This window comes from Poeciliopsis prolifica, unplaced genomic scaffold (assembly GCF_027474105.1).
Source record: "Poeciliopsis prolifica strain line A6 unplaced genomic scaffold, Auburn_PproV2 SCAFFOLD064, whole genome shotgun sequence".
NCBI lineage: Eukaryota > Metazoa > Chordata > Actinopteri > Cyprinodontiformes > Poeciliidae > Poeciliopsis > Poeciliopsis prolifica.
Window position 1 is genome coordinate 1,013,275 of NW_026562439.1, and position 25,313 is coordinate 1,038,587.

At 38.0% G+C, this 25,313-nt stretch overlaps 1 protein-coding gene and 1 long non-coding RNA gene across 3 annotated transcripts in view; one reads left to right on the forward strand and one right to left on the reverse strand.

Moving 5' to 3' along the window:
* Window positions 1-25,313, forward strand: part of LOC129351091 (uncharacterized) — a 59,459-nt gene that overhangs the window by 964 nt on the left and 33,182 nt on the right. The window lies entirely within an intron of this gene.
* On the reverse strand, window positions 2,554-4,315 carry foxe1 (forkhead box E1). Its single transcript, XM_055019879.1, has one exon. It carries the CDS (start codon window positions 4,076-4,078, stop codon window positions 2,969-2,971), a length of 1,110 nt encoding a protein of 369 aa, XP_054875854.1. The 5' UTR covers window positions 4,079-4,315; the 3' UTR covers window positions 2,554-2,968.

Sequence of the window (25,313 nt, forward strand, 5' to 3'; positions counted from 1 at the left end):
GTGTTTACATTTGGTTCTCCCGCCCAACAAGTAGACTTCATGTTCTCAAAAGTAAAAAGAAAAACTCAACAGATTTGGAGCAAATTAAACGAACTAAAGGTGTGAAAAGAAAACGCCCTCAAAAACAAACTTTACAAACTGATTTGAAATGAAAAAAAAAAACTGACTTTCCAAACAACCCTGAGCATCGTCGTTGTGCTCCAACTGACCTGAATCAAATTAGACATGTATCTCTGCAGATCCTGGTATTGACTCATTAATTTGTGGATATAAAAGTTTCAGGATGGCAGTGCTGCATGACTGAACTTCAAAAAAGTTGCATAAAATGAGTTAGAACAACTTTCACTCCCGTTGTTTTTATATGCAAATAAGGAACAGAAACCCAGGTTGGGCCCAACTGGCTGATACCTTTATTATCATGTAGCTGTGTAGCCTCCAGGCAGAGAGCCATATTGCTCACGTTAAAAATTCACTAATATATAATTTAAAATGTGGTTAACACCAAGCGACGGTTTTCAGACATGTGATGCATTATGGATTAAGCAACATAATTGACATCTAATGTGATTCACATTGTGGATTTTTTTCGTCTAATTTTCCACCTAAGTTGCTTTTCTGATTGACAAAATGCTTGTTTCTCTCCTTCCTCTTCTTATTACACAACAGCTTTCTGCGACAAGAATCATTTACATATGATTTTCCACATTCTCTGATTTGAATATAGACAAAATTATACCAAGAACTTCACTTTTTTTTTGAGTGCAGTGCATGTCAGAAAATTTAAATATAATCAGGTTTTCAGTTTGTATCATCATTTAAATGCCCCCAGAACCTTTTTTAAACGGTTGCTTCCTAGCTTCTTAGTTTTTACTCACAACAAAAATCCAAATATCAATTGGAAACATAGAATATTAAAAGCGGAAATGGATAAATGATGTTTACAGATAAAATTTTCAACATACTTCTAATTTCAACACCTCTCTACTTCAGATTTTTATGTACTATAACTCTAGTAGTAATAAATAAAGGAAAGAGTATTAACACTTCTGTAACATTTCCTCGGTTTATCATGTTGCAACCAGAACCGTCTGGGTTTCATATTAAAGCCAAACACAGGTGGCATAAAATTTTAAGTGAAAGAAAAAGAATAGATGCTTTCTAACATTTTCCTAAATTAAACCCTGAAACGTGTTGGGTGCTTTTGCATTCAAGTCCTGCATGAATCAACGACTTTCCACGCAGTGGAAGTTGCGAGTGTTTTCGGGGGGAATGTCTGATAACGTTTGGATGTCTTTCAACTGAATGTTTTACCCATTCTTCTTTGCCAAAAAATAAGTAAATCAATCTCATACAGTTTAAACAAAAAGTGTCTGATGTTTGAAAACTTTGCCACAGATTCCAAGTCTTCGCAATCGGCTGCACTACACTTTAGATAGGGGTGTCAGAGTAAGTGGGGTGAATGGAGCATTCCACATTTACAGATTTTATTTGTACCTTTTGTTGTTTTTTGCAAACTGTGCATTAATTTACCTACGTCCGTATAGATGTCAGAAAATTCCTTTTAAATTTGTGTTTGTGACGTGACAAAATCTAGAAATTAAATATGGCAGCATGTTTTGCTGAGAGCATAAATAAGAATGCTCCTTAAGTGTCTAAAAACCAAAGTAACTTGACTTTTTTAAAACTTTGTTTTTCTCATTCGTCTGTCAAGTGTTTTTTTCCCCTGCATGCAGATTTCTTTGGAAGTTTGTAAAGGTGTAGTTAATCAGTAGGTAAATATTTGCTCAGGTTGGAGGATTGCTCTGCTCAAGCCTTCTCCCAATATTATTACACAGGGTCAACTATGTACAGTTACAGGTTTTATTGGTTTTCTAGTTGTGTAACTGGGTAATTTTAGGTTTTGTCATTAAAGGAGTGAAATTATTGCGGCTTGTCATGTTCCTCCTTTCCAACTAAGAATTGTAAAAAAAAACCCATAAAAAATATGGAAACATATATATTATCTTAATAAGAAAATATACCTCTTATCTTGTACAAAAACCATAGAGTCTCACATTTAGAGGTAAATAAACGAAGCATTTAGGCAACAAAGCTGGTTTAATGGATGATAATGAAGCGTTTCCCTGCGAGTCTCGTCTTGTCAAATCCTCAGACTGTGGAAGAGTTTTCTGAGCTCCATGTTGGTTTTGCGTGATGAAATATCGAGTTACTAAGTCAATTCATTTTCTTGATTATTGAAGTGAAGTGCTGAGCTGATGTCTGGACATGATAAAGTGGAGTCCGGTCACAGTGAGTGGTAAAGTTGCGGCTCCAGACGACACTTCAAACCAGCTGAGCTGAGACGCTGAAGGAAGCAGCACAAAAAAATAATGCTTCTCTCTATTTAATTTGGAAGTTGGGGCCCGGATATATTATTTTAATTTACTACTTTTGTAAGTATTTGCTATAAGAAATATTTTTCCATCCTTTATATGATAAAAACTGAGTAATTTTATTTCAGAACAATTTAAATGCAATAGTTTACCAGTAATTAAATGTTTTTTATTCATGAAGACAAAGTGCTCTGTCAGTTTATTTACAAAAAAGCAAAGAAAATATACATTTTTGTTTAAAAAAAAAACCCCCAAAAACAAGGACATGCACACTTTCTTTCTACAATTAATTCTCTACAAACAAACCTGTAAAGCCAGTAACCATGAAGCACAATAATTTATATGAACATAACAAATTCTGTTTTTGAAGCTCAGCAGGCTTGTGGGTGTTTTATCCGTTCACATTGTGACAAAAAAAGGGGAGAAAAAGGTACATTTCAGTGAAAACATACAGAATGAGAAGATGGGCTTTTAAAATAAAAGCAAGAAAAAAAATCACATTTATCATCTCAGTCTGCTCAGTTTAGAGAAAACAAGTCATGTTTGTGCGCTTGAATGTCACTTTCTGATTGGAGCCAACGTCGAGGTTCAGCGGCTCAGATCGCGGGAACAAACCGGTCCATGGTCCCGGGATACGACGGGTGTCTCAGGTAGCTCCCGCTGTTGGTAGCCGCACCCGCCGTCGCGCTGTTGTACTGGGAGAACGAGCCGAGCTGCACTGGAGACGCCCGGCCGTAATGGTCCACTGTCTCTGCAGAGCCGTGGGCCGCACCGTGGATCCGGCCTGCCGAAGCGTAACCTGGGCTGTGGCCCTGTCCGTAGGAACCCTGGTGGGCGTGATGGTGCGGGTGGCCGTTTGGGCCAGAGTAGGTGAACCCAGGGTGCGTCGCGGAGCGGGGCGGCACCGCTCCCCCGCACGGCTGACCCTGGAACCCCGGCGTTCCCAAGCTGCAGGCGGCGGACCCGTTCGGCAGCCCCTCCGGACTAAAGCTGCGGCCCGGCTGCTGCATCATCTCCGCGCCCTGACCCGCCAGCATGCCGGCTGACGCAGGATGTCCGATGATATTGTTGATGCTAAACATGCGGGTCTGGCCGTGTGCGAACCCAGGTGGCGATGATGAGGGGTAGTATGCGGCTGAGGGCAGCTGCTGGCCGTACGCAGGGTTGACCGCCATGTTGGGGTACATGGAACCGGAGTACGCCGCTGACCTGGTGATCTGGACCGGGGAGAAAACCGGCGTCTCGTGGACATACGCGGCGTAGGTGCTGAGATCGCAACGCTTGAACCTCTTCCTGCGCCTCAGGAAGCTGCCGCTCTCAAACATGTCCTCTGCGTTGGGGTCCAGCGCCCAGTAGTTGCCCTTTCCGGGTCGCCCGGGTTCCCGCGGGATCTTGATGAAGCAGTCGTTCAGCGTCAGGTTGTGGCGAATGGAGTTCTGCCACTTCTTGGAGTTGTCTCTGTAGAAGGGGAACCGCTCGGTGATGAACTTGTAGATCCCCCCCAGCGTCAGCTTGCGGTCGGGGGAGTTGGCGATGGCCATGGAGATGAGAGCGATATAGCTGTACGGCGGTTTCCCCCTCTGCAGAGGTCTCTTCCTCCGCCTGCCGCGCGGCTGCTGATCCTCTGTCTGTGGGGAAGGGCTGGAGGACGGCAACCCGGAGTCCGCCGGAGACTCTTTCTCCACTTTGACCACCGGCATTATCATTGCAAAACCCCCCAACAAGAGATTCTCAAGAGGTCCTCCTTAAGAGCAAGGAACCAAATTATTTCTGGCAGGGAAACCAGACATGTCAAAAAATCTTTAAAAAACCTACTGTCTCGAGTCCAAATCCAGCAGATCTTCCCCTGGAAGACGAGTAAATTTCCTCTGTTAAAAGGTCAGAGCGACTTGTTTTCCTGGCTCGCTGTCAGCTGCAGTGAGAGGTGAGCTGTGAGAGTGCCATTTGCTTTAAGGTGTGAGAAAGAATGAGTCACTTAGTTACCTGGAGAGCGTTTTACCTGTAGGGCCACGCCCCCGGAGCATCACATGCTCCATGCATACCTGAGCTTCAGGTTCACGAGGGTTTGTTGTTCACAAGTCTGCATGCTTTTTAAAAAAATAATTTCTTTTATTAATGGGTTTTTCTTTTTCTTCTAGCTCTGTCTGAAAAGTGTGGTGTGTATTTTTCATTCAACCTCTCCATGAGTCGTTACATGGAGTCGACTCCATGAGAGACACACGGCAACAACTTTGTTGTGTCTCTTTAGAAATAGAGACTACATGTTTCACCCTTTCATTGGCTCAGTCTCAGTCAGGTCAGATGGAGAGCAACTTTCATCAGTAATTTTAAAGCCTTGGGATTGATTCCCGTTCATATTGAGATCTTTTTTTCTTTCTTTTTAAATGAGAAGATATTTTGGTTTTAATAAGATGCAAATCTCATTATGACATGTTCTATATCCCATTATAAGGTTATCGTTACAACCAGATACTGCTCCTGAATGTATTTAAAGGTTTAGTTTTGAAAAAGTTGGTTTTAGAAATGTTTTTAAAGTATTTTATACTTTGGGGAATTTGCAGACAGCTGGGTTTTTTATGATTGCGTCACAAATTCTGTAACGGTTTATAAATTTCCATTTTTCACTGCCTTTTTTTTTTTTATACACGTTTAACTGCAAATCACCAGTTATTCTGTCAGTTTTTAAGTTAAATTACCCCAAACTGTCTAAAGCAAATATAGTTTCCTCTTTATATTCAAATTTTCCCTTCAGAGCCAACCTCAGTTTATTTAGAAATGTCTAAAATGGTCCACGTTGTTTGGACGTTTAACTCTAAAATACCTCTTTAGTGGTAACTTAACCAATGAGTTGTTTTTCTATCGTGCTTCCTTGTTTGTTTTGTGCCAGTGGTTGGACAAGCCAGCTGTGTTAAGAGATGTAAATGCTCTGCAGACAAAGGCCCTCCAGTGATTTCAGCATGCAAAATATAGACCATCATCATAAAGCCTGGACGCAACTTGAAAGAATGAGGGGGGGAAAAAAAGCAACGCTTTGCATGGAAATCACCCTGTGGAGCTGGATCACATAAATTTTTAATGCACTCAACCATCAGAGTAACCAATTATTTTATCCTCTTTGTGAATTTTGTAGGTTTAAACCTGTAAACTGAAAGTGTTGATATGAAGTCCTTAGGTTCACCGGCTTAATCTCTAAACCAAACACAGCAGCAAAGTCCTGCTGCTCAGCACCAGGCCGGGTTAAGCTGCAGGCTTGTGTCAGAGCCGGAGCGCTGTGGACGGGAAGAGCTCGTAGGTTTGCTTAGACAAGCAGCCCGATGAAAGGTTTAGTCCTGCGGGAAAAGCTGCGGATGTGGCGATCCTCGACTGGAGCTAAATGAAGGCTAAGGTGTGGTACGTGGTGAAAAACGGAGCTTCTTGGGGTTAACGCGAGGATTTACAAGCCAGTTTAAATGTACTCTTTGTCTTCTTTAAGAAACAGGTCAAAGGAAGTCAAAATGCATTATTTAATTTAAATAAGCCCAGTTTAATCTATTTGTAAATAGAAATCATGCAGGACTTATTGATGTTTATCTGAATCTCCGACTTGATCCTTATCATAGTTATTTTTAGCTCAGAGGATGTCGCTGTAGCATTTGATTAGTTGTTCTAAACAATATTGTTATAAAAAATAATTGGTATAAAAACCTAAAAGGAAAGATTTTCATATCTCATTGGAGGATTTTGGACATAATTTTGAAGAATTCTGCAAAGATTAAGGTCTATGAGATTTTATGGCAAAAAACCCCACCAGAAATTGGTTGTGTGATAAATAATAACATTTATTAATTATTAGTGGTACGACTCAATTAAATATTTTTAATCGAGTTGACTGCAGGTAACTCAGCAACATTTTTAATTCAAAATCCTCTACTATCTAAATAATTGAACAAGTAAACATGAAAGACAAAATAAACAAATGTATTGTTTTTAATATTTTATTTAGGTAACTCAAACCTGAGATTGGATCAAAGTGCTGGACTGTGGATGCTAACGTTAGCATTGGGGGCGTTTGTTGCTACATGCTTAGCATTGAGATGCTATTTTAGTCTCAGATTTTATCACTGAGATGCTAATTCCTTTTAGCTGAACTTAAACACAACAACAGTCTTTTCCAGTGTTGAATCAGATCGTTTTTAGCAGCAGCCTTTAACCCTCAGTGGGCCGAGAGAAGCATCATCCATCGCTGCTGTTTGCAGATGTTCTTTGTGCATCAGATTTGTGCATCAGATGGTGTACCAGAAACGCAAAAATAAAGGTTCCGCTTGGAACTTTTGTATGTTCAAAACATAAATCAAGTGATTAATTGAAACATTTTAACACATGAAAGTTTCTCGTTTTATATCTGAGTCAAAGTTTCTTGTCATTAATGAAGCAAAATCAACAAATTAAAGTCTCGGCCCTATTATTTGTCAAACTAATGTCAGTACAAATTCTGATATCTTTGCTAATTAAGGATCTAAACTAAATCTAATGTTTCCGGTCTCTCAGGAGGGTAAGAAAATGGTTTCACAACCTTTAATACTGAGTTCTGAAACTGAAGAGGGAATTATTCTGTGCACTTCAGGGCCATAAAACATTCATATGTTGAAGTGGGGTAAAATGTTGTGACTAATATAAGGGCATTTTCAAAGACGTCAGTGAAATCAAGTTAAATGTGTGTAAAAGGTCAGATTTAAGGGGTTTTACATTCACTATTTTATTACTTTCACCTAGAAAAACAAATTCAGTTTTGACCAAACTTATTCATATAGCCGATCAAGAAAGTTCAAAGAAGAAATGAAGGAACAGCTTTTGAAAAAACACAAAATTCACCCCGTTTTATTTACTTTTTATCAAAAGAATGGCACATTGAACAAATTCTTCATCAGTGAAAAACATTTAAATGGCAACACAGCAAGCAGATGCTTTCCGCAATTTCTGAGCAATGTTTGTATGTGATTATGTTTGGTGATGAGATCCGAGTTTTTAAAAGTAAAAGGTCTACTTGTCATCACCCTAATCTTTAGCTTAGGCCACTGCAAAATGTTCCAGTCAGGCTAAATATATTGGACTCATTTCTAAATCTACCACGTTTAGACGCAAATCATTATTGTATAAAATAAACGTATGTGGTGAAATAAAAAATCTTCAGTCATAAGTTTTTTTTTTGGTCTGATTAATCAATTAATTGTCAGGCCTGAATTATTTTGGTTACAAAATTGTTATTCATTGCCAAAATGTTTGTTTCATAATGTTGCCCGTAAAATGTGGCTTCTGTGATGACACTGTAAAACAATTTTAAGCTACGTTGTCATAAATTCGACATGTTCACATGGAAATCCAACCTTTTCTACATTATCAGTAAGTAAACACTCATAAATATGCTTTTACACCAAAATTAAAACTTTGCTGATTTTAGAATATCACAGCACAAAGATTCAACAGAAAAAGTGAAAACAGATTTCCAAAATTCAGTACTACAATAAAATTTTGACTCTCACGTGTCATATTTATTGCCGTTAATGCCAAAATGTATAAAAGCCTTAAAATACATTTTATTACAGAAGCATTTTCCACAAACATAAAATCTGAAGAAAAAAGTTGGAGGAAATATCTCAGATTAAGAGAGTAAAATAAATACATTTCAATATTTCTGCATTTTATATTTTAGATGTTAAAATTTCTTGTAAATTTGCTTAACTTGGAATCAACAATTTTATTTTTTTTTGCATCATTTTATTCCCTTCCTCAGGGACAAACTTGACATGACTTGTATCTTTATGGTTCATTTGGCCACTCTTTCATAGACAATAACTTTAATTACCATGTCTTATATGTAAAATTATTATTCATCGTCAAAGATTTTGGGAACAAAGAAGCTGATGAGTGCTAAAAATGCTGATGATGCACAGGGGGTTAATAAAAATTTCACAATCCCAAGATTGAGTGCTTCAGCTCTGCCTTTGACAGGTGTGATGGACAGGTATTTCAGTTTGCAGCAGACCTCACCCTTCAGCTAATGCTGCTTCTTATGCTCGGCGGTAATGAACAATCAGCAGTGAGTAATTTCTCAGGTACCTGTTGTTACTGGAGCGCCGGATTAAAGCTGCAATCCTGACTTGGCTGCGTTACAGTTTGGTGTTTGTTCTTGTGCTGTTTTATCTCCATGCGGCTCAGAGATGCACCGTGTGCTGCTGGAGGCTGACTACTTTCAGCATTTGCTGTAAATGCTTTTAATGTGCAGATATGTATCAAGTTTTGTGTTCTTCATTCGAAACCTCAAATCGGAATATATCAGTCTCGTCGATAGACTCTGAATATTTTGGGGGCGTCCGCAGAATGGAGAACCCTGCAACCATGCGCTACTGCAGCTGTGAGCATTCTCCACCTTGCAGCCACAAAGCCGTGCAACGAAGCAAATGACGGCTGGAGGCTGGAAGAGGTTGCAGCAGAGGCAAATGAAGGGCCCTCCACTTTGTGTTCCACCTGTAGGGTGGCTGGCGAGAAACAGCTCTCTCAAAACAAAGACAAACAAATGAGACATTTGAATTTGAACACTTAACTTTAACCATTCAGTGACTGCAGCTCTACAGGTGGTTGTAAGCCGAAAGCTGACAGGCGCACACATAAAACACAGCTGAACCAGTAAATGTGGTGGATAGAGTTGGGATTCAAACTTTGATTAATTTTTTACCTGGTTTCCATTCAGTTATTGGTGCTTTATCATCAGACATTGAATAAGAATAAATGAAACATTTCAGAAATATACTGTTTTAGAAAACTAAGATTATTTAACTTATTCAAATGTTTGCTAAACAAATTGATATAAAACCTCAGAAACTCTGATGTAAAATTTTATTTCAGTTTGTTCCACATTAGTTGAACTCCAGGCCATTTGTCGAGAAAATCCAGTTTCTAGACAAATACGTAATAAAACAAATTCAGACTAAAAATATTAACTCTGGTCCGTCTATAAACCAAGGCCTTGGCTTGGCTGAAGTGAACTCAGCTCGACTGCATGTGAACGGCAAGCGGATCGAAGGCCGCTCCACAAGCAGGAAGTGGACTATAGAAACCTAGAGGAAGAAATGTCTTCTACCAACAATAAAATAAATCCTACAACTGCTAAAAATCTCAGGTCACTCCTCCGTTTTGGTTCACAGTTTATGAAGACAGTAGTTGCGCTCAGTGTCTTGAGGTTTTTGTGTTGTTTCCTTCAGTGGTTCTTAGTGCAGCGCCCCCACAGGCAAGGAGGGAAACAGGTTTCTCAAACGGTTTGGTTTGTGTGACTCCGTGTTGTGTGAAAGAAAACCTCAAACTGTTATTATGATCAAACTGAGTCTACCAGACTGTCAGACCTTAAAAACTATTTAACTGTTTTCAGCACTTTTTCTGGTACATTTAATAACCTGCATTATGGGGACCAAAGTGATGAACAGTATCAATTAGTATTTAGAAATATACTGGTAATCATTTGGTTTAGATATAAGTGAAGACTTTAAATTGAACCGAAGGTCATTAAAAGTCACGATATTGGCAGAAATACAAACTTTGCACCTTTTAAGCTCCTTATGGGCCCCAGATCCCAGTTTTATTATGGTGGACGCCCTTGTGTAAAATGAATTTAAGTCAATACAAAGTCCTCAGTTGGATAGACATAGAAACCTGTGAGTGTGTGTGTGTGTGTGTGTGTGTGTGTGTGTGTGTGTGTGTGTGTGTGTGTGTGTGTGTGTGTGTGTGTGTGTGTGTGTGTGTGAGTGAGTGTGATAGACAGTGAATCCACTGTTGAGAAAGTGAAGGCATCTTGTTTGCATTACCAGCTGCAGGGGCTTGGTGGGGATGCAAAGTCCTGACGGTTGAGTTGCTCCAAACCCGGGCCAGTTTACATAACTGAAGCAGTTCACTTCCCTGGGAGCCTGCCGTTAAATCGCTGCCAGCTCGCGTGAGACTCTGAAAAGCATGGATCTATGGAAGAATAAACGCATTCAGCGCAGGAAACACGTTGGAAAAAGACCATTTCCTTTAAAAAGGAAGTTGGAATGAATAGATTTGACTGGTCTAATTGGTCCCATTACATATCATTGCAGTAAAAGCCAAAACTACCTTAATGGAAATACTTACTCTTGGTTAAAAAGCTACATCTTGTTACTTTTTACATTATTACTTTACTTCTTTCTCTTATTCAAAGAGAAAGAAGCAACTAATTAATGACAAGGCAACTAAGATTGATGGTGGGTGTTTCTTTGAAGCCTTTGAGTAAAAGAAAACTAAATAATAGGAAGAAAATGCCTTTCTAATTCAAAGGATTTGTAGTCAATTCCCACAGTTTAATGGATTTACAGTAACATTTGTGACTAAGTCTTTAGAGGCCCAGGAGTACACCACAACTGAAGTAAACCTCTGCAACATCTGACTGCATTAGTCAGTGACATCAATAGTTTTAACCACATATAAATCACAAATTAATGTCTTTATTCGAAGCATAAAAGCAGCTTGAAAAATGTTTTGTTTTATTTAACTTTTTCATGTTGCTTTGTTAACAGTTTCTGGGCAGTTTTGTGCTACCCAGTGACCCAAGCAGATAGTTTTATAAATCAGTGTTTATGTGCACAGGCTGTCAGTCCTGTTGAAGGCCGCGCACATTTTTGTTTGTTTCTAAAAATGAAACAAAAATAAACCAACACAGACTTGGAAAAACCTTTATTAATTTCATGAAGACATTAATTTTATTGTAGCCTGTCAAAGGCAAAAATAATTTAACAAGAAGTTAAGTTTTATTTGTCAACAGGGGAAGATCCCTTCACTGACCTCCCAAGATGCATTGCAGGTCTTTTTGTTTTCAAGCGTGGCAGTGAAGCCAAGCTTGGAATAGCTGTACGTTATGACGTGCACTTTGCCGGATATTTCACCATATTTGCTAAAATGTAAAAGGAAGTTATTTTTGTCTGAAAACAAGAACAGAAGGAAATGGTTATGCAAGCTAATTTTTTGGAAAGTTGTGATTTCCTTGTCTCAGTGAAGGTCAGAGTTTATGAATCAGCAATAACAAAGAGATTCATGGACAAAATCACCGCTGACCTGAAAGAACACAAAGTCCTGATTCATATTTATAAAAAAGAAAGCCCAAAACATCTCAATATTCCCCCAGACTTTGGGGAAAAAGAGACAAAAGAAAAACATTTTTCAAAATGTGCACCCTGATACATTGTATGTAAAATGAGTATAGTTATTAACAAAAATAGAGAACATTTGACTCTCTAAGAATGTGGCAGCGTAGCGGTCTGCTTTGCAGCTCTTAATAGTTTAATCCAGAAATTCTGTCCTCTAACAGAAAATCCTGAAAACAAATATCCAAACATCAGTTTGTGAGCTTGAAGGAGAACTGAAATCAAATTATTTATATTGGACAAACATCATCTGTTGAAACACTTTCACTAGATGTGCCAAGGTTGAAATTCCCTAAAACCTTTTGTCAGTAAATACCAAAGTGGGATGATTTTAAGGGTGGAGTTACTGTTCTGGGTTTATGATGTGCAATTTGTCCTAGAAATTAAAACATTTCTGCCACAGAGGGAAGGGCTTCTAACTTGTAAAGTCAAATAATTTTTAAGGCAGTCTTCAGATTCAATATGGCCGCTCCTTTTATCAACAATACTATTCTGCAGTTCTACACATGCGAATCATCTAAAATCAATGTTACATATAGAGCCCACAACTATTAACTAGCTTATAGAAAGTAAAGTATAAAATGATGTCATGTAAATAATGTCGCCATGTTAATTGCAATTCATTGAACCATGTTGCCCCCATATTCTTCAATTCACTGTTAAAATGCTGAAAGGTTTTAATCACTGATGGCACGATGTACATCATATTCTGTAGGGGTATAGTCAAAGTCTGAGTTTAAATTGGATTGAGATACTGGAATGTTACTTTAAGAGGCCATTCATGTTCAAAACTTCTTTAGTCTGACCAAGTTTAAACATTGATCAGAATTAAATCCATTTGTATTCAATCAAGTCTTTGTCAATTACTTAAATTTGTTTGAAATGAGAAAAAGGGTAGGATTATCAATCAATCAGTCAATCAATTATTTGTATAGAACATTTATGTCATGCCTTGGTTTATGTCATGGGTTTAACATGCCATAGAAATGTACACATTTTTTAATAAAATCTTAGCCTGTATATTTTATAAAGCGCTTTTTACAGAAAAGTCAAAACAAAAATCAACAGAAATTTATACGATGAATCTTTCTTAACCTCAACATTCCTAATCTCAATAGTAAAAACACCAACATGCTGCTGTGAAGGACTAAAACTAACATCGTTTACTGAAAAAAAAAGAAAAAAAAACTATTTAAAAAGTGTATTATCTCCACAAGAAACCAATGACCATCCAGCCAGCTGTAGGGAAAGGAAAAGCAGGCTAAACGTAGGGAATGGACGTGAAGCAGAAAGACCTCAAACAAGATAATTGCCTTTCTCTTAATTTACTTTTTATTTTTAGGTTTCATCTGTTGATTTTATCTTAAAATCGTCAAAGTGCTCTTATCATTATCACTGTTGGACTGTTTGGTTTGCTATTTATGAGTCATTCGGTCTGACTCACCCTGATAGCGACTGTATCTCTCTTCTCCACTGTAGCACAGCTCGCAGTTGAAGTCATGCATCGTTGCAGATGTCAGAGCATCTGTGTCAGTTGGCGCTCTGTTAGGATCTATGTCAACACCTCATAGATGTCTCAGCCTGCACAGAAACCAGGCGGCCACAATTGAGCTTTTTTACCCATGCCTGCACCTGAAAAGAAACCTCACTTGCACAATAGGCTTGCATGTTAGGCTGGTTGTAGAAGTCTAGCACCATCCTTATTTTGTTCTACTTCATTACCGTGGATTCATTTCTGTCTTCTGGTGTCTGCTGTCTGACTATGAGGCAGAGAGAGGAGTTAAAGAGGGAGGCAGAAGAGCTTGTGTTGTTTCTAAACTCAACACTTGTGGCTTTGAAAAAAGTGTTTCCCATGAAGCTTGAGCTGTCTTGTCTCTTTGAGAGGTGATACAGCTCATTCTGTGTGGGCGCACAATGGCACGCAACTCATTTGGCAAAGCTATGCAATTTGAATAAAAAGGCTTTAATTTCTTCTGATCTCTGGAAAAAAAGTAGTATTTATGAACAAAGTTCAGTATTTCGCAAATGGGAAGAAGTTAGCAAATTATTTTTCTGATCAATGTTGAATTTTCATGTCTGCTTGGTATTGAACAGCTGCTACCAATTAGCTAAGGCTAGCAAAAACTTGCTATCCGTGTGACAAGAAAGTTTAACACTTTCTTGAATCAACAGCTTCATTAGGAATTTAAAACAGAATTATTGTAAGAATAGTCTCTTTTGATCAACAAAGTAGTTTATTAACTATGACATCACTACCAGCAGTTAGCTTAGGTTAGCATAAAGATTAAAAACTCGCTGTGCTTGTGGGAAGAAGGATTAGCACCAAGGACTTAATATATTCAAATATTTAATAGTTTGATTTGGAGATTAAACTGGAATTACTGTGAGAAAAAGTCTCCTTTTTTGATTAAGGAAACAGTTGAATTATTACTCCACTACCAGCAGTTAGCTTTGTTTAACAAAAAGACCAAAAAAATTGCTACCTATGTCTTGGCATCAATGCTACCAACATTTAGCTTTGCTTAGCACATACATTGAATTTATACTGTTGGTTCTCTTTGTATTTGAAGATGAAACATTCCCAGTTCAGTGTCAGAAATACACGAATGCTCCCTGAATGCCGAAGACCAGCTGGAAAATCAGAGCATCAATTAATTATCCGGTATGGTGGCTAATTGTGGGAAAAGTTGCTGGTAAAATAAATATATATATTAACAGTTCTGACATCAAATTTTGGAAGAAAAGTTACTCTTATGATTCCAACTTCTTAAAGTTTCACTGACGTAAGTTACAATTCTCGTGTTTTTTAGCAAGTGTGAAATTCCCACCAACAGTTAGCTTAGCTTAGCATAAAAATTAAAATTTTGATCCACCCCTTTGTGAAGAAAATCTGCCTTTTAGGGCTTAACACCTTTAAAATTCCCAAATAGATTCAGTACATTTAGTTTCTGTCTTTACCACACAGTGTTTAGCCGATTTCCTCTAATCGCTCGTTTGCTGTGTATCATGTAGACACTTTTTACAAGCTGCCCATCTAATTTGCTCCACAAAGGCTCAGTGTACATACATGTGGGTGTAAATGTACACAAGGATTCAGTGAAAGATTAGCATGATGGTTAGAAAGTGCAGCCTCATCAATCTAATGCTACAACTCAGTCCCACTATTGATCTTTGCAAACACCTGAAATTGTTTGAATAGTTTTAAGTGTTTCATGTAAATGAACACTTTTAGCCACAACATCAACACATGAATATCTTTGTTTAAACTTTATTCTTGCTTATTTTTCATGATGTTGGTTATTGCGTAGCTTAAATAAATTCTTTAAATTTTGGCTCTAGAAATTTGAAGTTTGAATTTTGTTGCACATTTTGGAAAATAGAAAAGTCAAAGCAGTGGGTCAAACATTTTATAATATTGGAATAATGCAGACAAAATATATATTTTTAAAACTTCTATGATGCATTTTGGAGCACTAAAATTTTATTTGATTCTGTTTGATAGTGCTTATCTCACTTTACGAAAGGGAAAACATTACTTGTAAGTTATTTAGTCATCAGATTGCTACACCAGCAAGCAGCGATAGCATCTGGAGAACGTTGGCAACAGATTTAGATCTTTTAAAACTCTTAAAAATAGTTTAATAAGGCATTTTTTCATATGTTTTATGCTGTTTTTAGGCACAGTGAAGAACAAAATACTGTTCTTAGTTTTGCCTGTTGGACTTTTTTGTTGCTGCTGGGGTTGAACACCTGCTCTTTGGATAAAAATGTCTACTATAATAGCATCACGACATGAAGTTACAGAGTTTTTGTTGTGTCTTCATGATTAATAATGGATCTTTCCCCAATTGTCCTAACTCTAAAAGACACTTCCCAAAAACAAAAATCCTGCTTTTTGTTTAGATTTTCCATACTGGAGGAATTAATCTTGCTATTTCTAATTTTTAGGTTTTACTGTTTAGATGAACATTCTCTGTTCATCTAAACACCAAAAAGAAGCAATCGAATTGCTAACCTGTGCTTGAAGGGTTATGTTAGTACACCATGTAAGGTTTAACCTGATTTATCAGCTGACATCTCATGCCAGTCATATCTGAGCGACGCACCCTGCCACCTACATTAATGGGCAAGCCATTGTTCTCGTCTCATATCTTGACTTTGCGTGTTCAGTGGAGCAAAGCGAGGCCTTTGTGTGCCGCTGCTGACAAGCTTTCACCGCCACCTAAATCCTCTGATTCCTAAGCAGGAAGACGCAGGCATTCATCAGGCTTCCAGTGATATCCTTGAGCACAGCGCTGTGCTTTCTCAGCTGTCAAACACCTGACAAGTCCTTTAAGCACTCGTGAAGAAAAGGCCTTGGCTCTGAGGATTGGCTTTATATCATGTTTTCTACTTGAAGAGATGAATGTTTTTTCAGTATTTAGTGTTTGGAAACAGCAAGTAGATCAGTTGAAAAGAAAAAGGACCACAAGCACCAAATCAAATCCTGCTATGCCAGTTCGTACAAGACAAAACAACTTTTAGACATTTTGTTGGGCTACTTAAACAGTTTGAGTGTGTAATGTATGTAGCAATTACTGCAACTCCTTTTTGTTTTTAAATGTATTTAATGAAGAACGCACACTTCTAACACCCACAGTTGAGTCCTGATACCAACGTTACCAATGACCCAATGCTTCCTCTACGTGTAATTAATAGTGTTGCCCTTCCATGCAAAACAAAAGCTGCCACACTTTCAGAATAAAGTTTTTTTAAAATATATGTTAAAAAAATGCAAAGAATATCACATTTCATATGCGCTTGCCTGTCTGGTTACGAAGCTGGCTACTATGCGCTGCGCTGTTCTCAAACGAGAAAACAGCGCAGTAGAAGTAGAGGGAGAGAAAAGGAGAAAGAAATGAAGATTAAGAAGAATGCATCTTTAGTACAACCCTCCAAAAATGACCCTAATGTTAATATCTGTTGCATTTGAATGACATCAACAACTTAGTGAACATAGTTTGACCCTTATGCATAATGTTTCACATATGACTTTTTGTACTTCCATTTGGGATTTTACTGCTTCCAAAAACAACTCCAGTGCTTTAAAAAACCTGTCCAGCTGTTTTTTGGCACTAAATTATTTTTTGGGTGTCTCAATAATGCCTTGTTTAAAAAACCTCCAGAATGTAACGTCACAAATCAGCAAGTTTTACGGCTGTTTGCACTGTACAATGGCTGCTGGAAAAAAAACAAGCGTTTTGTTGTCGACTTACTATACAGAAATAACTTGCTGTAATTTTGTTGTTTGTGCATGAGGCTCCACTTCTGCTTTTCAAAGAGGTACAGTTGTTTAATGCACATCTTTTTGCAGCCATTTTTACAAATGAGTGTAAAAATGGTTGCTGGCCAACCAGACAGGTTGGCCAGCAACAACCTATTTGTGTTTAAAGTGACAGTCGGCGCCAAACCAGCTTGTTTTGAAAGGAGCTCATAACAGGCAGAAGTGAGCAGACTAAAACCTCATTACCTAAGAATGATATAGTTCAAAACATGAAATGAACATCTTTCCATGGCCCATAGACCTTAAGCTGTTCAAGGAAACAGAATGCGTCATCTTTTAAAAAATCCTAGAAGAAACCCTGGTGACCAGTGCAAAAAAATCTAGACAGATTTATGTGTCATTGTGTCACCAGATCAAAAGGTTCTGTGGAGACAAATGGAAACACATTACAACTAAAAAAGAATCGGAATCAACTTGATTTGCCAAGTTTGTGCACAAAACAGCAAATTTGAATTCACTTCCAGTTTATTCTCACTGAGGATATTTAAAACATCAATATATAAGAAAGGAAAAGTGTAGTTTTTGGTAAATGTGCATATATACACTGCTTTTAAAGAGCAAGCCAAGTTTGAATCGGTGCAAATAAACATGGTATCAATCTGGGTTGAGAGTTCACAAAGGAAACAGCCTGGAGGAAGAAACAGTCTCTCTGGTGGCGGCTTTTTGCAAATAGAGCGCTGCAGCGCCAAGCTGACGGTAAACTTGGGGTCAGCAACCTTTGCAACCCAAAGATCCATTTTTCCCTTCAGTCCAGCTAAAACAAATTTGTTTACAGACACAAAAGTGAAATGACTCGTTGAAACAAAACATCTTGTATTTATAAATCATACAAAAGGAAGTTGTTTTTTTTAGATCTTTAAATAAAAGAACTACAACTTTATTGTTTTTAGCCTTTGTATATTTCCTTTAATGGCACATTTACAATTACATAGAAAATTAATATTAAAAAATAAATTGACAAAAATATTTTCTTCATAAAAAAAGAATATTCCTCACACTATTGGTGTCATTCTTTGTGCCAGTAATATGCACATTAATTACATTTAGGAGAAAAACCTTTAATACTAGCCTTTTTTGATTAACTTTACATTTTCTAATGTTAGCCAAAGCTATTAAATCACGTGTGGCTGGTTGGAGACATCTGGTTTAGGCAGTTTGTATCCAGGAGGTGTAGGATGTGCAAATTGGATGAAAGTCATCTGAGAACAGAACCCTGAGGAACCCCTTATGTTATCTTTGCTCCTTGTGATTAAGAATTAGCAGATTAAATGTAAACAAACTGTGTTGCAGCTTTGAAGACAGACAAGCAGGGAGTCACTGCTGTGTGTCAATATTAAAATGAAAAGCTTTGGACGATGTTGTCAAGTTAAACAGGATACGCAGAGTTGTGATCTTAGTGTTGGTGTTTACAGATGGCTGTTCATAAATTTTATTCAATTTAATTGCTTGTACTTAGTTTCTGGTGGCGTAGCACTGAAACTTTTCCCTTATCCTGGTGATCTCACACAATGTACCAATTGCAACCTGACAGATTTACCTTTGATAGCTTCAGATAAAACGTTTGTTATTGTTAGCTATTTTTAGCTTGGGTTTCACTGTCTGAATATTTGTTGACCAGAAGCAAACGGCACAGATCTTGACTGCGAGGTATGGACCCTCGAAACGGACACGGTGCAGAACAGTCCACTTTTAGGAGAGTGGGTAACGGAGAGTCAAGTTTATCTGTGTTGCCCATTTCAGTAACAATGCAGATCAAAGTGCTTTACATCATAAAAACAAAGTAACAAACATTACATTTTGTGAAATGCCATCATCAAAATCATCACTTTATTAGTAAAGTGACGATTCGCTCTAAGCAAATGGGTTTTTAGACTTCATCGAAAGGAATTCAGTGTTTCACCAGTTTTGGAGATTTCCAGAAGTTTGCTCCAGATTATATCGGTTGGTTCTGGTTCTGGGGATGCAGAGTGGACCAGTCCAGAGAGACGGGGCATTTTGGATCCGGAGCGTAGCTGGCGTGGCGCCGTGCAGAGGGAGGCCGCTCTTCTGACTTAGCCGTGCATGCTTACCGGCCAAGTGAGACAGAAAGAGAAATCTTGCTTGGTATGCTGTTTCTTTGCAGTGCCACCTGTGTGTCTGTTGCTGTGGGATTTGTACCTCCTCAATCACTGACACTCATGGATTATCTGTACTTAAGGCAAAAAGTCAATGCAAGCCACATCTTGTGTGCCAGCAATCAGGTGCTCAAACAAAAACACATCTTCTGCTTTGTGGAAAAGAAATTCCTCTAAAGATCTGCTACCAGTATAATTGCTGCAATTATCTGGCAAACATTGTTTTCTCTGCAAAACCTCTCACACTTGTAAATTTATTACATTCATGTCATTGCCACCCTGTAGCAGATTGTCTGGTAAACTGGAGCCACTTGTGACATAATTAAGGATTTGTGCTGCTGGCGTTTGGCAGACAGGATGATGAGTGGCCTTTGTGGTTTTGTGAGGAGGTGTTCTGAGTTTGCCTTTGGCACTGGCAGCCAACTGCAGGTTAAAGGTGGGTCAACTTTTAAAGGAAACATAAGGAGTGAGTGAACAAGACAAAGACAAGAACAATAATCTCTCTCATAATTCCCTCTATGGTTTCTCTGCCTTTGTAATCAGTGCAGGTGGAATTTTGCGCCACTGATACTTTCCTTTTCTTTGTTGAACCTCGCAGGTTTATTCTGCTTTCATGGCATTGTTGGATTTTAATGGCCTATTTATTACTATTATTGTTCCTTAATGTGGAAATATAAAGAAAATAAAAGCTCCAAACACTTATTTAAACATTAAATCAAACAGTTTCATTATCACCTTAATTAATTGACCAAAAGTACATTTTCAGGACTTTTTTGTCTGTTTTTTTATACACCTGAAAATGCAAAAGTTGATCAGAAAAATGTTAATTATTCGACCAAAACATCCCATTTAAAGCGATTCTTTAAGCGATTTTCACCCTGATTGATTCAAAGTTTAACAAAATAATAATTTAAAAATGGAAAAACAATTAACAGAATCAAAACACATTGAAAAGACTTTCATTTGACGTTTTGAATGTTGCAAAAAAAAAAAAAAAAAAAACCAGCACATATGACATGACTCAATTTTTCTACACATTTCAGGTCATGCTCATGTTTAATGGGCCATTCATATTTTTGCCTCCCTGCGTGTGGGAGAGTCTTGGCTGCTCACAGGCTCCAGCAGCGTCCCTCCCTCCCTCTGTCATGCGTGGAGAGGCTTCAGCAGCCATTGTGCTGTTTGAAACGGGATGGGTGTGCCCGTCTCTGGGATTAAAGCAGGAGAATGAACCCAGAAACAGACAGGTTCCACTGCATCTGCCCACTGAAACGCCTTCGCATCGGGCCGGGGAAGACGCAGCATCTGCAGCGTTATGAATAAAACGATCTTAAACTCTTTGATTCGAGCTTGAAAAGACCGAGCAGATGAAATACTTTTTTTTTCATTTATTCTGATTTTCCCTCCTGGCTTTATTGATTTGTTTGAGTATCAGCTTTTTGTTTGGGACACCATTTGAATGGATGGATGGATTTGCACACCAAATGTTGTCCCATTGCACTGTTTTGCATGCTGTGCGGCTTGGCCTCAGCCTGGCACCATTTGTCATCAAAGCCTTTCTCACTGGTTCTCGCTCACATTTAAAGAAGCCTTTCATCAGCCAGACATCTATGAATAATAGACAGATGATTTATCTGTTTAAATTGTAACTGGTCTGGTGATGTCGACCAATAACTTCCATTTTTATGTATTTTTTTAATTTATCAGATCACTAATAAGGTTATTTTGTCAACGTCAAACCAAATCTGTCAGCCAGAACATTTACCTCTTGAAGTTTTTCATACTTAGTAACGATAAAACCACAGATTTTATTGGCAATTTATGTAACAGACCAAAATTATGTGGCACATAATTTTAAAGTGGGAGAAATTTGAGTGATTTAACATATAGAAACAAATGGTGTTGATTTTTCAGTCATTTTTTACCAGATTATTCATTTATTTATAAAGGTCACAGTTTCAAAGTAAGTTATCAAGCTAAATATTTAGTTTGTATACATTTTGCAAACTAAATATTTAGTTAGGAAGATGAATATTTAGATTGTGAACTAAATATTTAGTGTCAAACTAAATGCTTAATTAGGAAACTAAATAGTTAGCACACTTCACAAAATCAACATTCACTTCTTATAGTTAAAAACTTAGCCAACTAAACATTTAGCTTCCAAGTAAATATTTATTTAGTAAGCTAAATATTTAGCTTCCAAAATAAATATTTGGTTAGCAGGCTAAATATTTAGTTTCAAGTTGTTTATTTAGTTTGCAAGTTTTGCATACTATTTACTTTGAAACTAAATATTTCTTTTGGCAAGCTAAACATTTTAGTTTAGCTACATACTAAATATTTTTGTTTCAAGCTAAATATTGGATTCGACCAGCTTGATATTTAGTTAAATAACTAAATATTTCAAATGAGATATTTAGCAAGTGAAATCATTCAATATGCAAATTCACCTTTAAATAAACATAAGTCTACTTCCTCTTGTTACCAAAATAAAGCTTGTGCCCTCTGAACTTCTTTACTTTTGAATCGCTTCCTCTCGTCTCTTTATCGTTTCTTTTCCTCTTCCTGCAGAAAAAGCTGCTTTAAAGCCAAAACAGATGTTTACCAACAGATCTACAGCAACAGTGAAGGATTCAGTCCCATCAGCTGGAGTTTATATTGACGTTCTCAATACTCAGCTTTTATTTTGGTAGTCCAGTGATGGCAAGTGAATTTGTATAGTAACTAAAAATTATTCTCTGAACTAGTTAAATATTTGACTTACAAAATAAATAGCTTGGAGCTAAATTGTCAGCTTGCTCATTATTTATGGAGCGAAATATTCAGCTTGCTAACTGAATATTTAAAACAGATGTTATCAATCATGTGGTTCTTAGTGCTGCAGGTTTAGCTTAATGTTTTCACGTCTTTCATTGTCACATTGGTTTTGATTCAAATACTGTAACATTTGTTTTGTAAATACATAAATATCACCTCCAGGTTTATTGTGGAAACATGGTTGGTGGTTTTATTGGGTAACAAAGAGCAACGAATCGAGCCGCAAGAGAAACAATGAAGTATATAGAACCACAGTAACCAGGCTGGTCCTGATCATAAAAATAGGTTTATAGGCTGGTGAGGAGGCTGTTTACTTAGTGTATTGTTCATAACGTGTCTTTCTTCAGGGCCTTGTCCCTGTAGAACAAGGGCATCAAATACATTTTTGTATTGGTTCTTATCAAAATCATAAATGTTTTAGAGGGCTTGTTGTGCCACATTTTATTATGAACAAATTGTTAAAATATTGGTAAATATTCAATAAGTGCTTTTTAAAATTAGACCATTTTGAACACCTTTCTCAAATATTTTGCGTTTTTTTTTGGGGGGGGGGTTGCAATTAAAAACAGCTTTTGATGCTAACATTCTTTAATTTTTAACATTTAAAATTTTTAACAGCCTGTTTGGAACCCAGAGACCCTCATGGTTCCACTAATAACCCGATTTGGAACCTCATCATCGCTGACAATGCACGCTTCTTTCTTCCCGTCTCCGCTGCGGCCTCGGCCTCAGAGCTGCCTGACCCGTCTTACCGCTTGTTTGTCATCTCCAATCACTTGCTCTTTGAGCGCCTCTGACAGACAGGGGTATTAGTTGCCTCGCTCTGGTGTTGAGAGCCCGGCTTCCCTGCTGAATAGAGAAACTATGTATGAACACCACACAAAAACATGTAGCGGCACACAATGGCACGCTCCCACAACCAGCTGCTCCTCAGTCGGTGTCACTGTGAAGGATCTGCAGTTCTGCCGGTATGTTTTATTTCTGCAGAAACTTTTGTTTCTCAGCATGTAGCTTTGCTTTTAAAGATTAGTTCAAACGTGTATTGTTTGAACTAATTGCAAATGTGTGCAAAACTTTGTCAATGTACAGCTAACGTTGAAAAAACAAATGTGCAATTGTGGTGTTTCCATTAAATACAAAATGCAATTAAAATCCGATGTGAACAAGTTTTGTCTTGCAATAAGTCATTAAAAGACACACAGTGCCATCATCCTCCAACTACTTCCTGTCATTGTCTTCTTTGTGGTTTGCATCAGTGGACACATCCAGCTGTTGATGATGTGACTCGTGTGATGCAACAAAATTGTTTCCATTGCAGTTTTGTGAAATTACTCAATTTCACTGGGACCAAAACTTTTTAGTTTTATCAACATTGGTGTGTTTCCATTACGCAGATTTATTCTCAGTGTCAAATTGTGCAATTTTATGGTTAATGTGAACAAATACAGATTTGCAGTACAATTAGATAACTATGGAAGCTTTTTCACACTTTAATGCCTCAAACAAAAACAAAACAACAAGATGAAGTATAAAATTGATTTCATTAAATTGTTTATTATGGGAACAGGCTTTCTAAAACAATCCAACCCTGTGTTGAAAAGTAATTGTCCTATTTGAGTTTTCTTGATCTGCCTGCTCACAGTGAGCCAGGTTCTGGTTCTGCTGGAGGTTTTTTCCTGTTGAAGGAGAGTTTTTCCTCCCCCCTGTCACTACATGCATGCTCAGTATGAGGAATTGATGTCTGATGATTGTCTGCTGTCGCGATGTCCTGCAGTGAATGCTGCAAGTCAATGACTCAGTGCAATCTGAATAAATAACTGGGTTTAATCCACAGTGTGATAACTAGGATTAATTGGATTGTATGGGTCATCAAATTGAAACTTTTTTCAATTCAGTGATGACACTTGTGAATTGACGTTATGTAAATTGACTGAATGCATGGAAAGTGGAATACAAAGACATTGAGGTGTGCCTCTGAAAGAGGGAAAGGTTGGTCTGATCGTTTTGTGTCTGTGGAGCCACAATTAACACACAAAAGAAATGTAGGTTAAATGAGGCAGTCTGCGGACACACCGAGACGAAGGATTCAAAGTGAGAGAGAGAAACACTAAAACGAGCTAAACGTCGTCAAAGAGGGAAATAGTATTTTGGTATTATTCTGCCAAAATAACTAATTCAAAAGCAAATCTATGCTTTATTTTCGTTTTTGCGTCTTTTAACACTTTCTCTAGCATGTGTCGCAACCCTTCCCATTAATAAGGTGGGTTTTAACAAATAAGTACCATGTGTTTTGTCTAAAGTGGAAGAAGTATTATTCAAAGTTCACATTTTTATATTTCCATTTGCTCCTAAAAACAGCGCAAGCACTGATAAAATTCTGGAAATAATTGAATGTCTTTTTGTTTCAAAAACCTCCGTTATCTAGCAACTCAAATGAAGCTCTGCGACGTTTGGTCAGCTGGTTTTTACCGCTGTACTCACCGTACAATGGTTGCTGGAAAAGACAAGTATTTTGTAATTGACTTACAACCAGAAACCACATGATGCATTGTTGTTGGTGGGTTTTAGTCTTGATCTAAAGAACTCAGTGTTTCGGCGGTTTTGCAGTTTTCTGGAAGTTTGTTACAGATCTGTGCAATGCAACTAAAAATAAACACATGAATACGTTTCTCCAGATCTTGTTGGGACATTAGTCCTCTAATCCTGGAGATGTGCCTTATGTGATAGGAGACCAACTTTGTAGCTGCCTTTATGTGACTCTGAAGGTTCAAGTCAGAGTCCATCAGTGCATTCAGATTTCAGGCCTGATCTCTAGTTTATGCCTTTGCTGATGCCTTGTTGTTCTTTAAGTTCAAAGATTATAACGTCAGTATAACTTTTTTAAAAGTTTGATGTGAAGCAAAAAGTTTCACATCCTTTATTTTGCATATTTTTTATGCATTCTGCAGAAGTTGTTCATGGTCCTGCAAAGCAGAGCCAGTCTGAAGGCTCTTCATTATGTGGGTGAAACCAGAGTTTGATCCTTTCTGTCTGAGCAGCCTTGGTGACGGTGTGCAGCATGCCTGCTGCGACTGGTGTGGGTGTTCTGCGGTCTGCTGCGGTCTGGGGGTTTACCAGCACAGAGATGCAGCGTGCCATTCATGCATTAAGAGCTGCTGCTGATTTAAGTGTCAGAAGTGATGGAGTGGCTGCCTGCCCTGCCAGTTTCAGCTTGCCACGGCTGGCCAGCTGAGCTGCGGATCGGGCACGCAGCATTGCTTCCCCTTCCTTCACATGCAAACTGAACGTATCACTGAAGACAACGTATCCAGACGGGCCAGTCTGACTGGATTTAAAAAAAGAAACACCTTCAGAAGCTGCACTAAAAACATAGAGCATGTGGCTCTTAGTGCAGTAAGTCTGGAGTGGCACATCCAGCAGGCCACCCACCAGGAAGGAGTATTTGAGGAATGCTTTTTACTGGATTGCTTTTCTCATGTCTCTCTCTCGCTCTTTGCCGTCA

What these genes read in the sequence shown, in the direction of transcription:
- foxe1 (XM_055019879.1), bottom strand. Translation starts at nt 4,078, where the DNA reads ATGATAATGCCGGTGGTCAAAGTGGAGAAAGAGTCTCCGGCGGACTCC.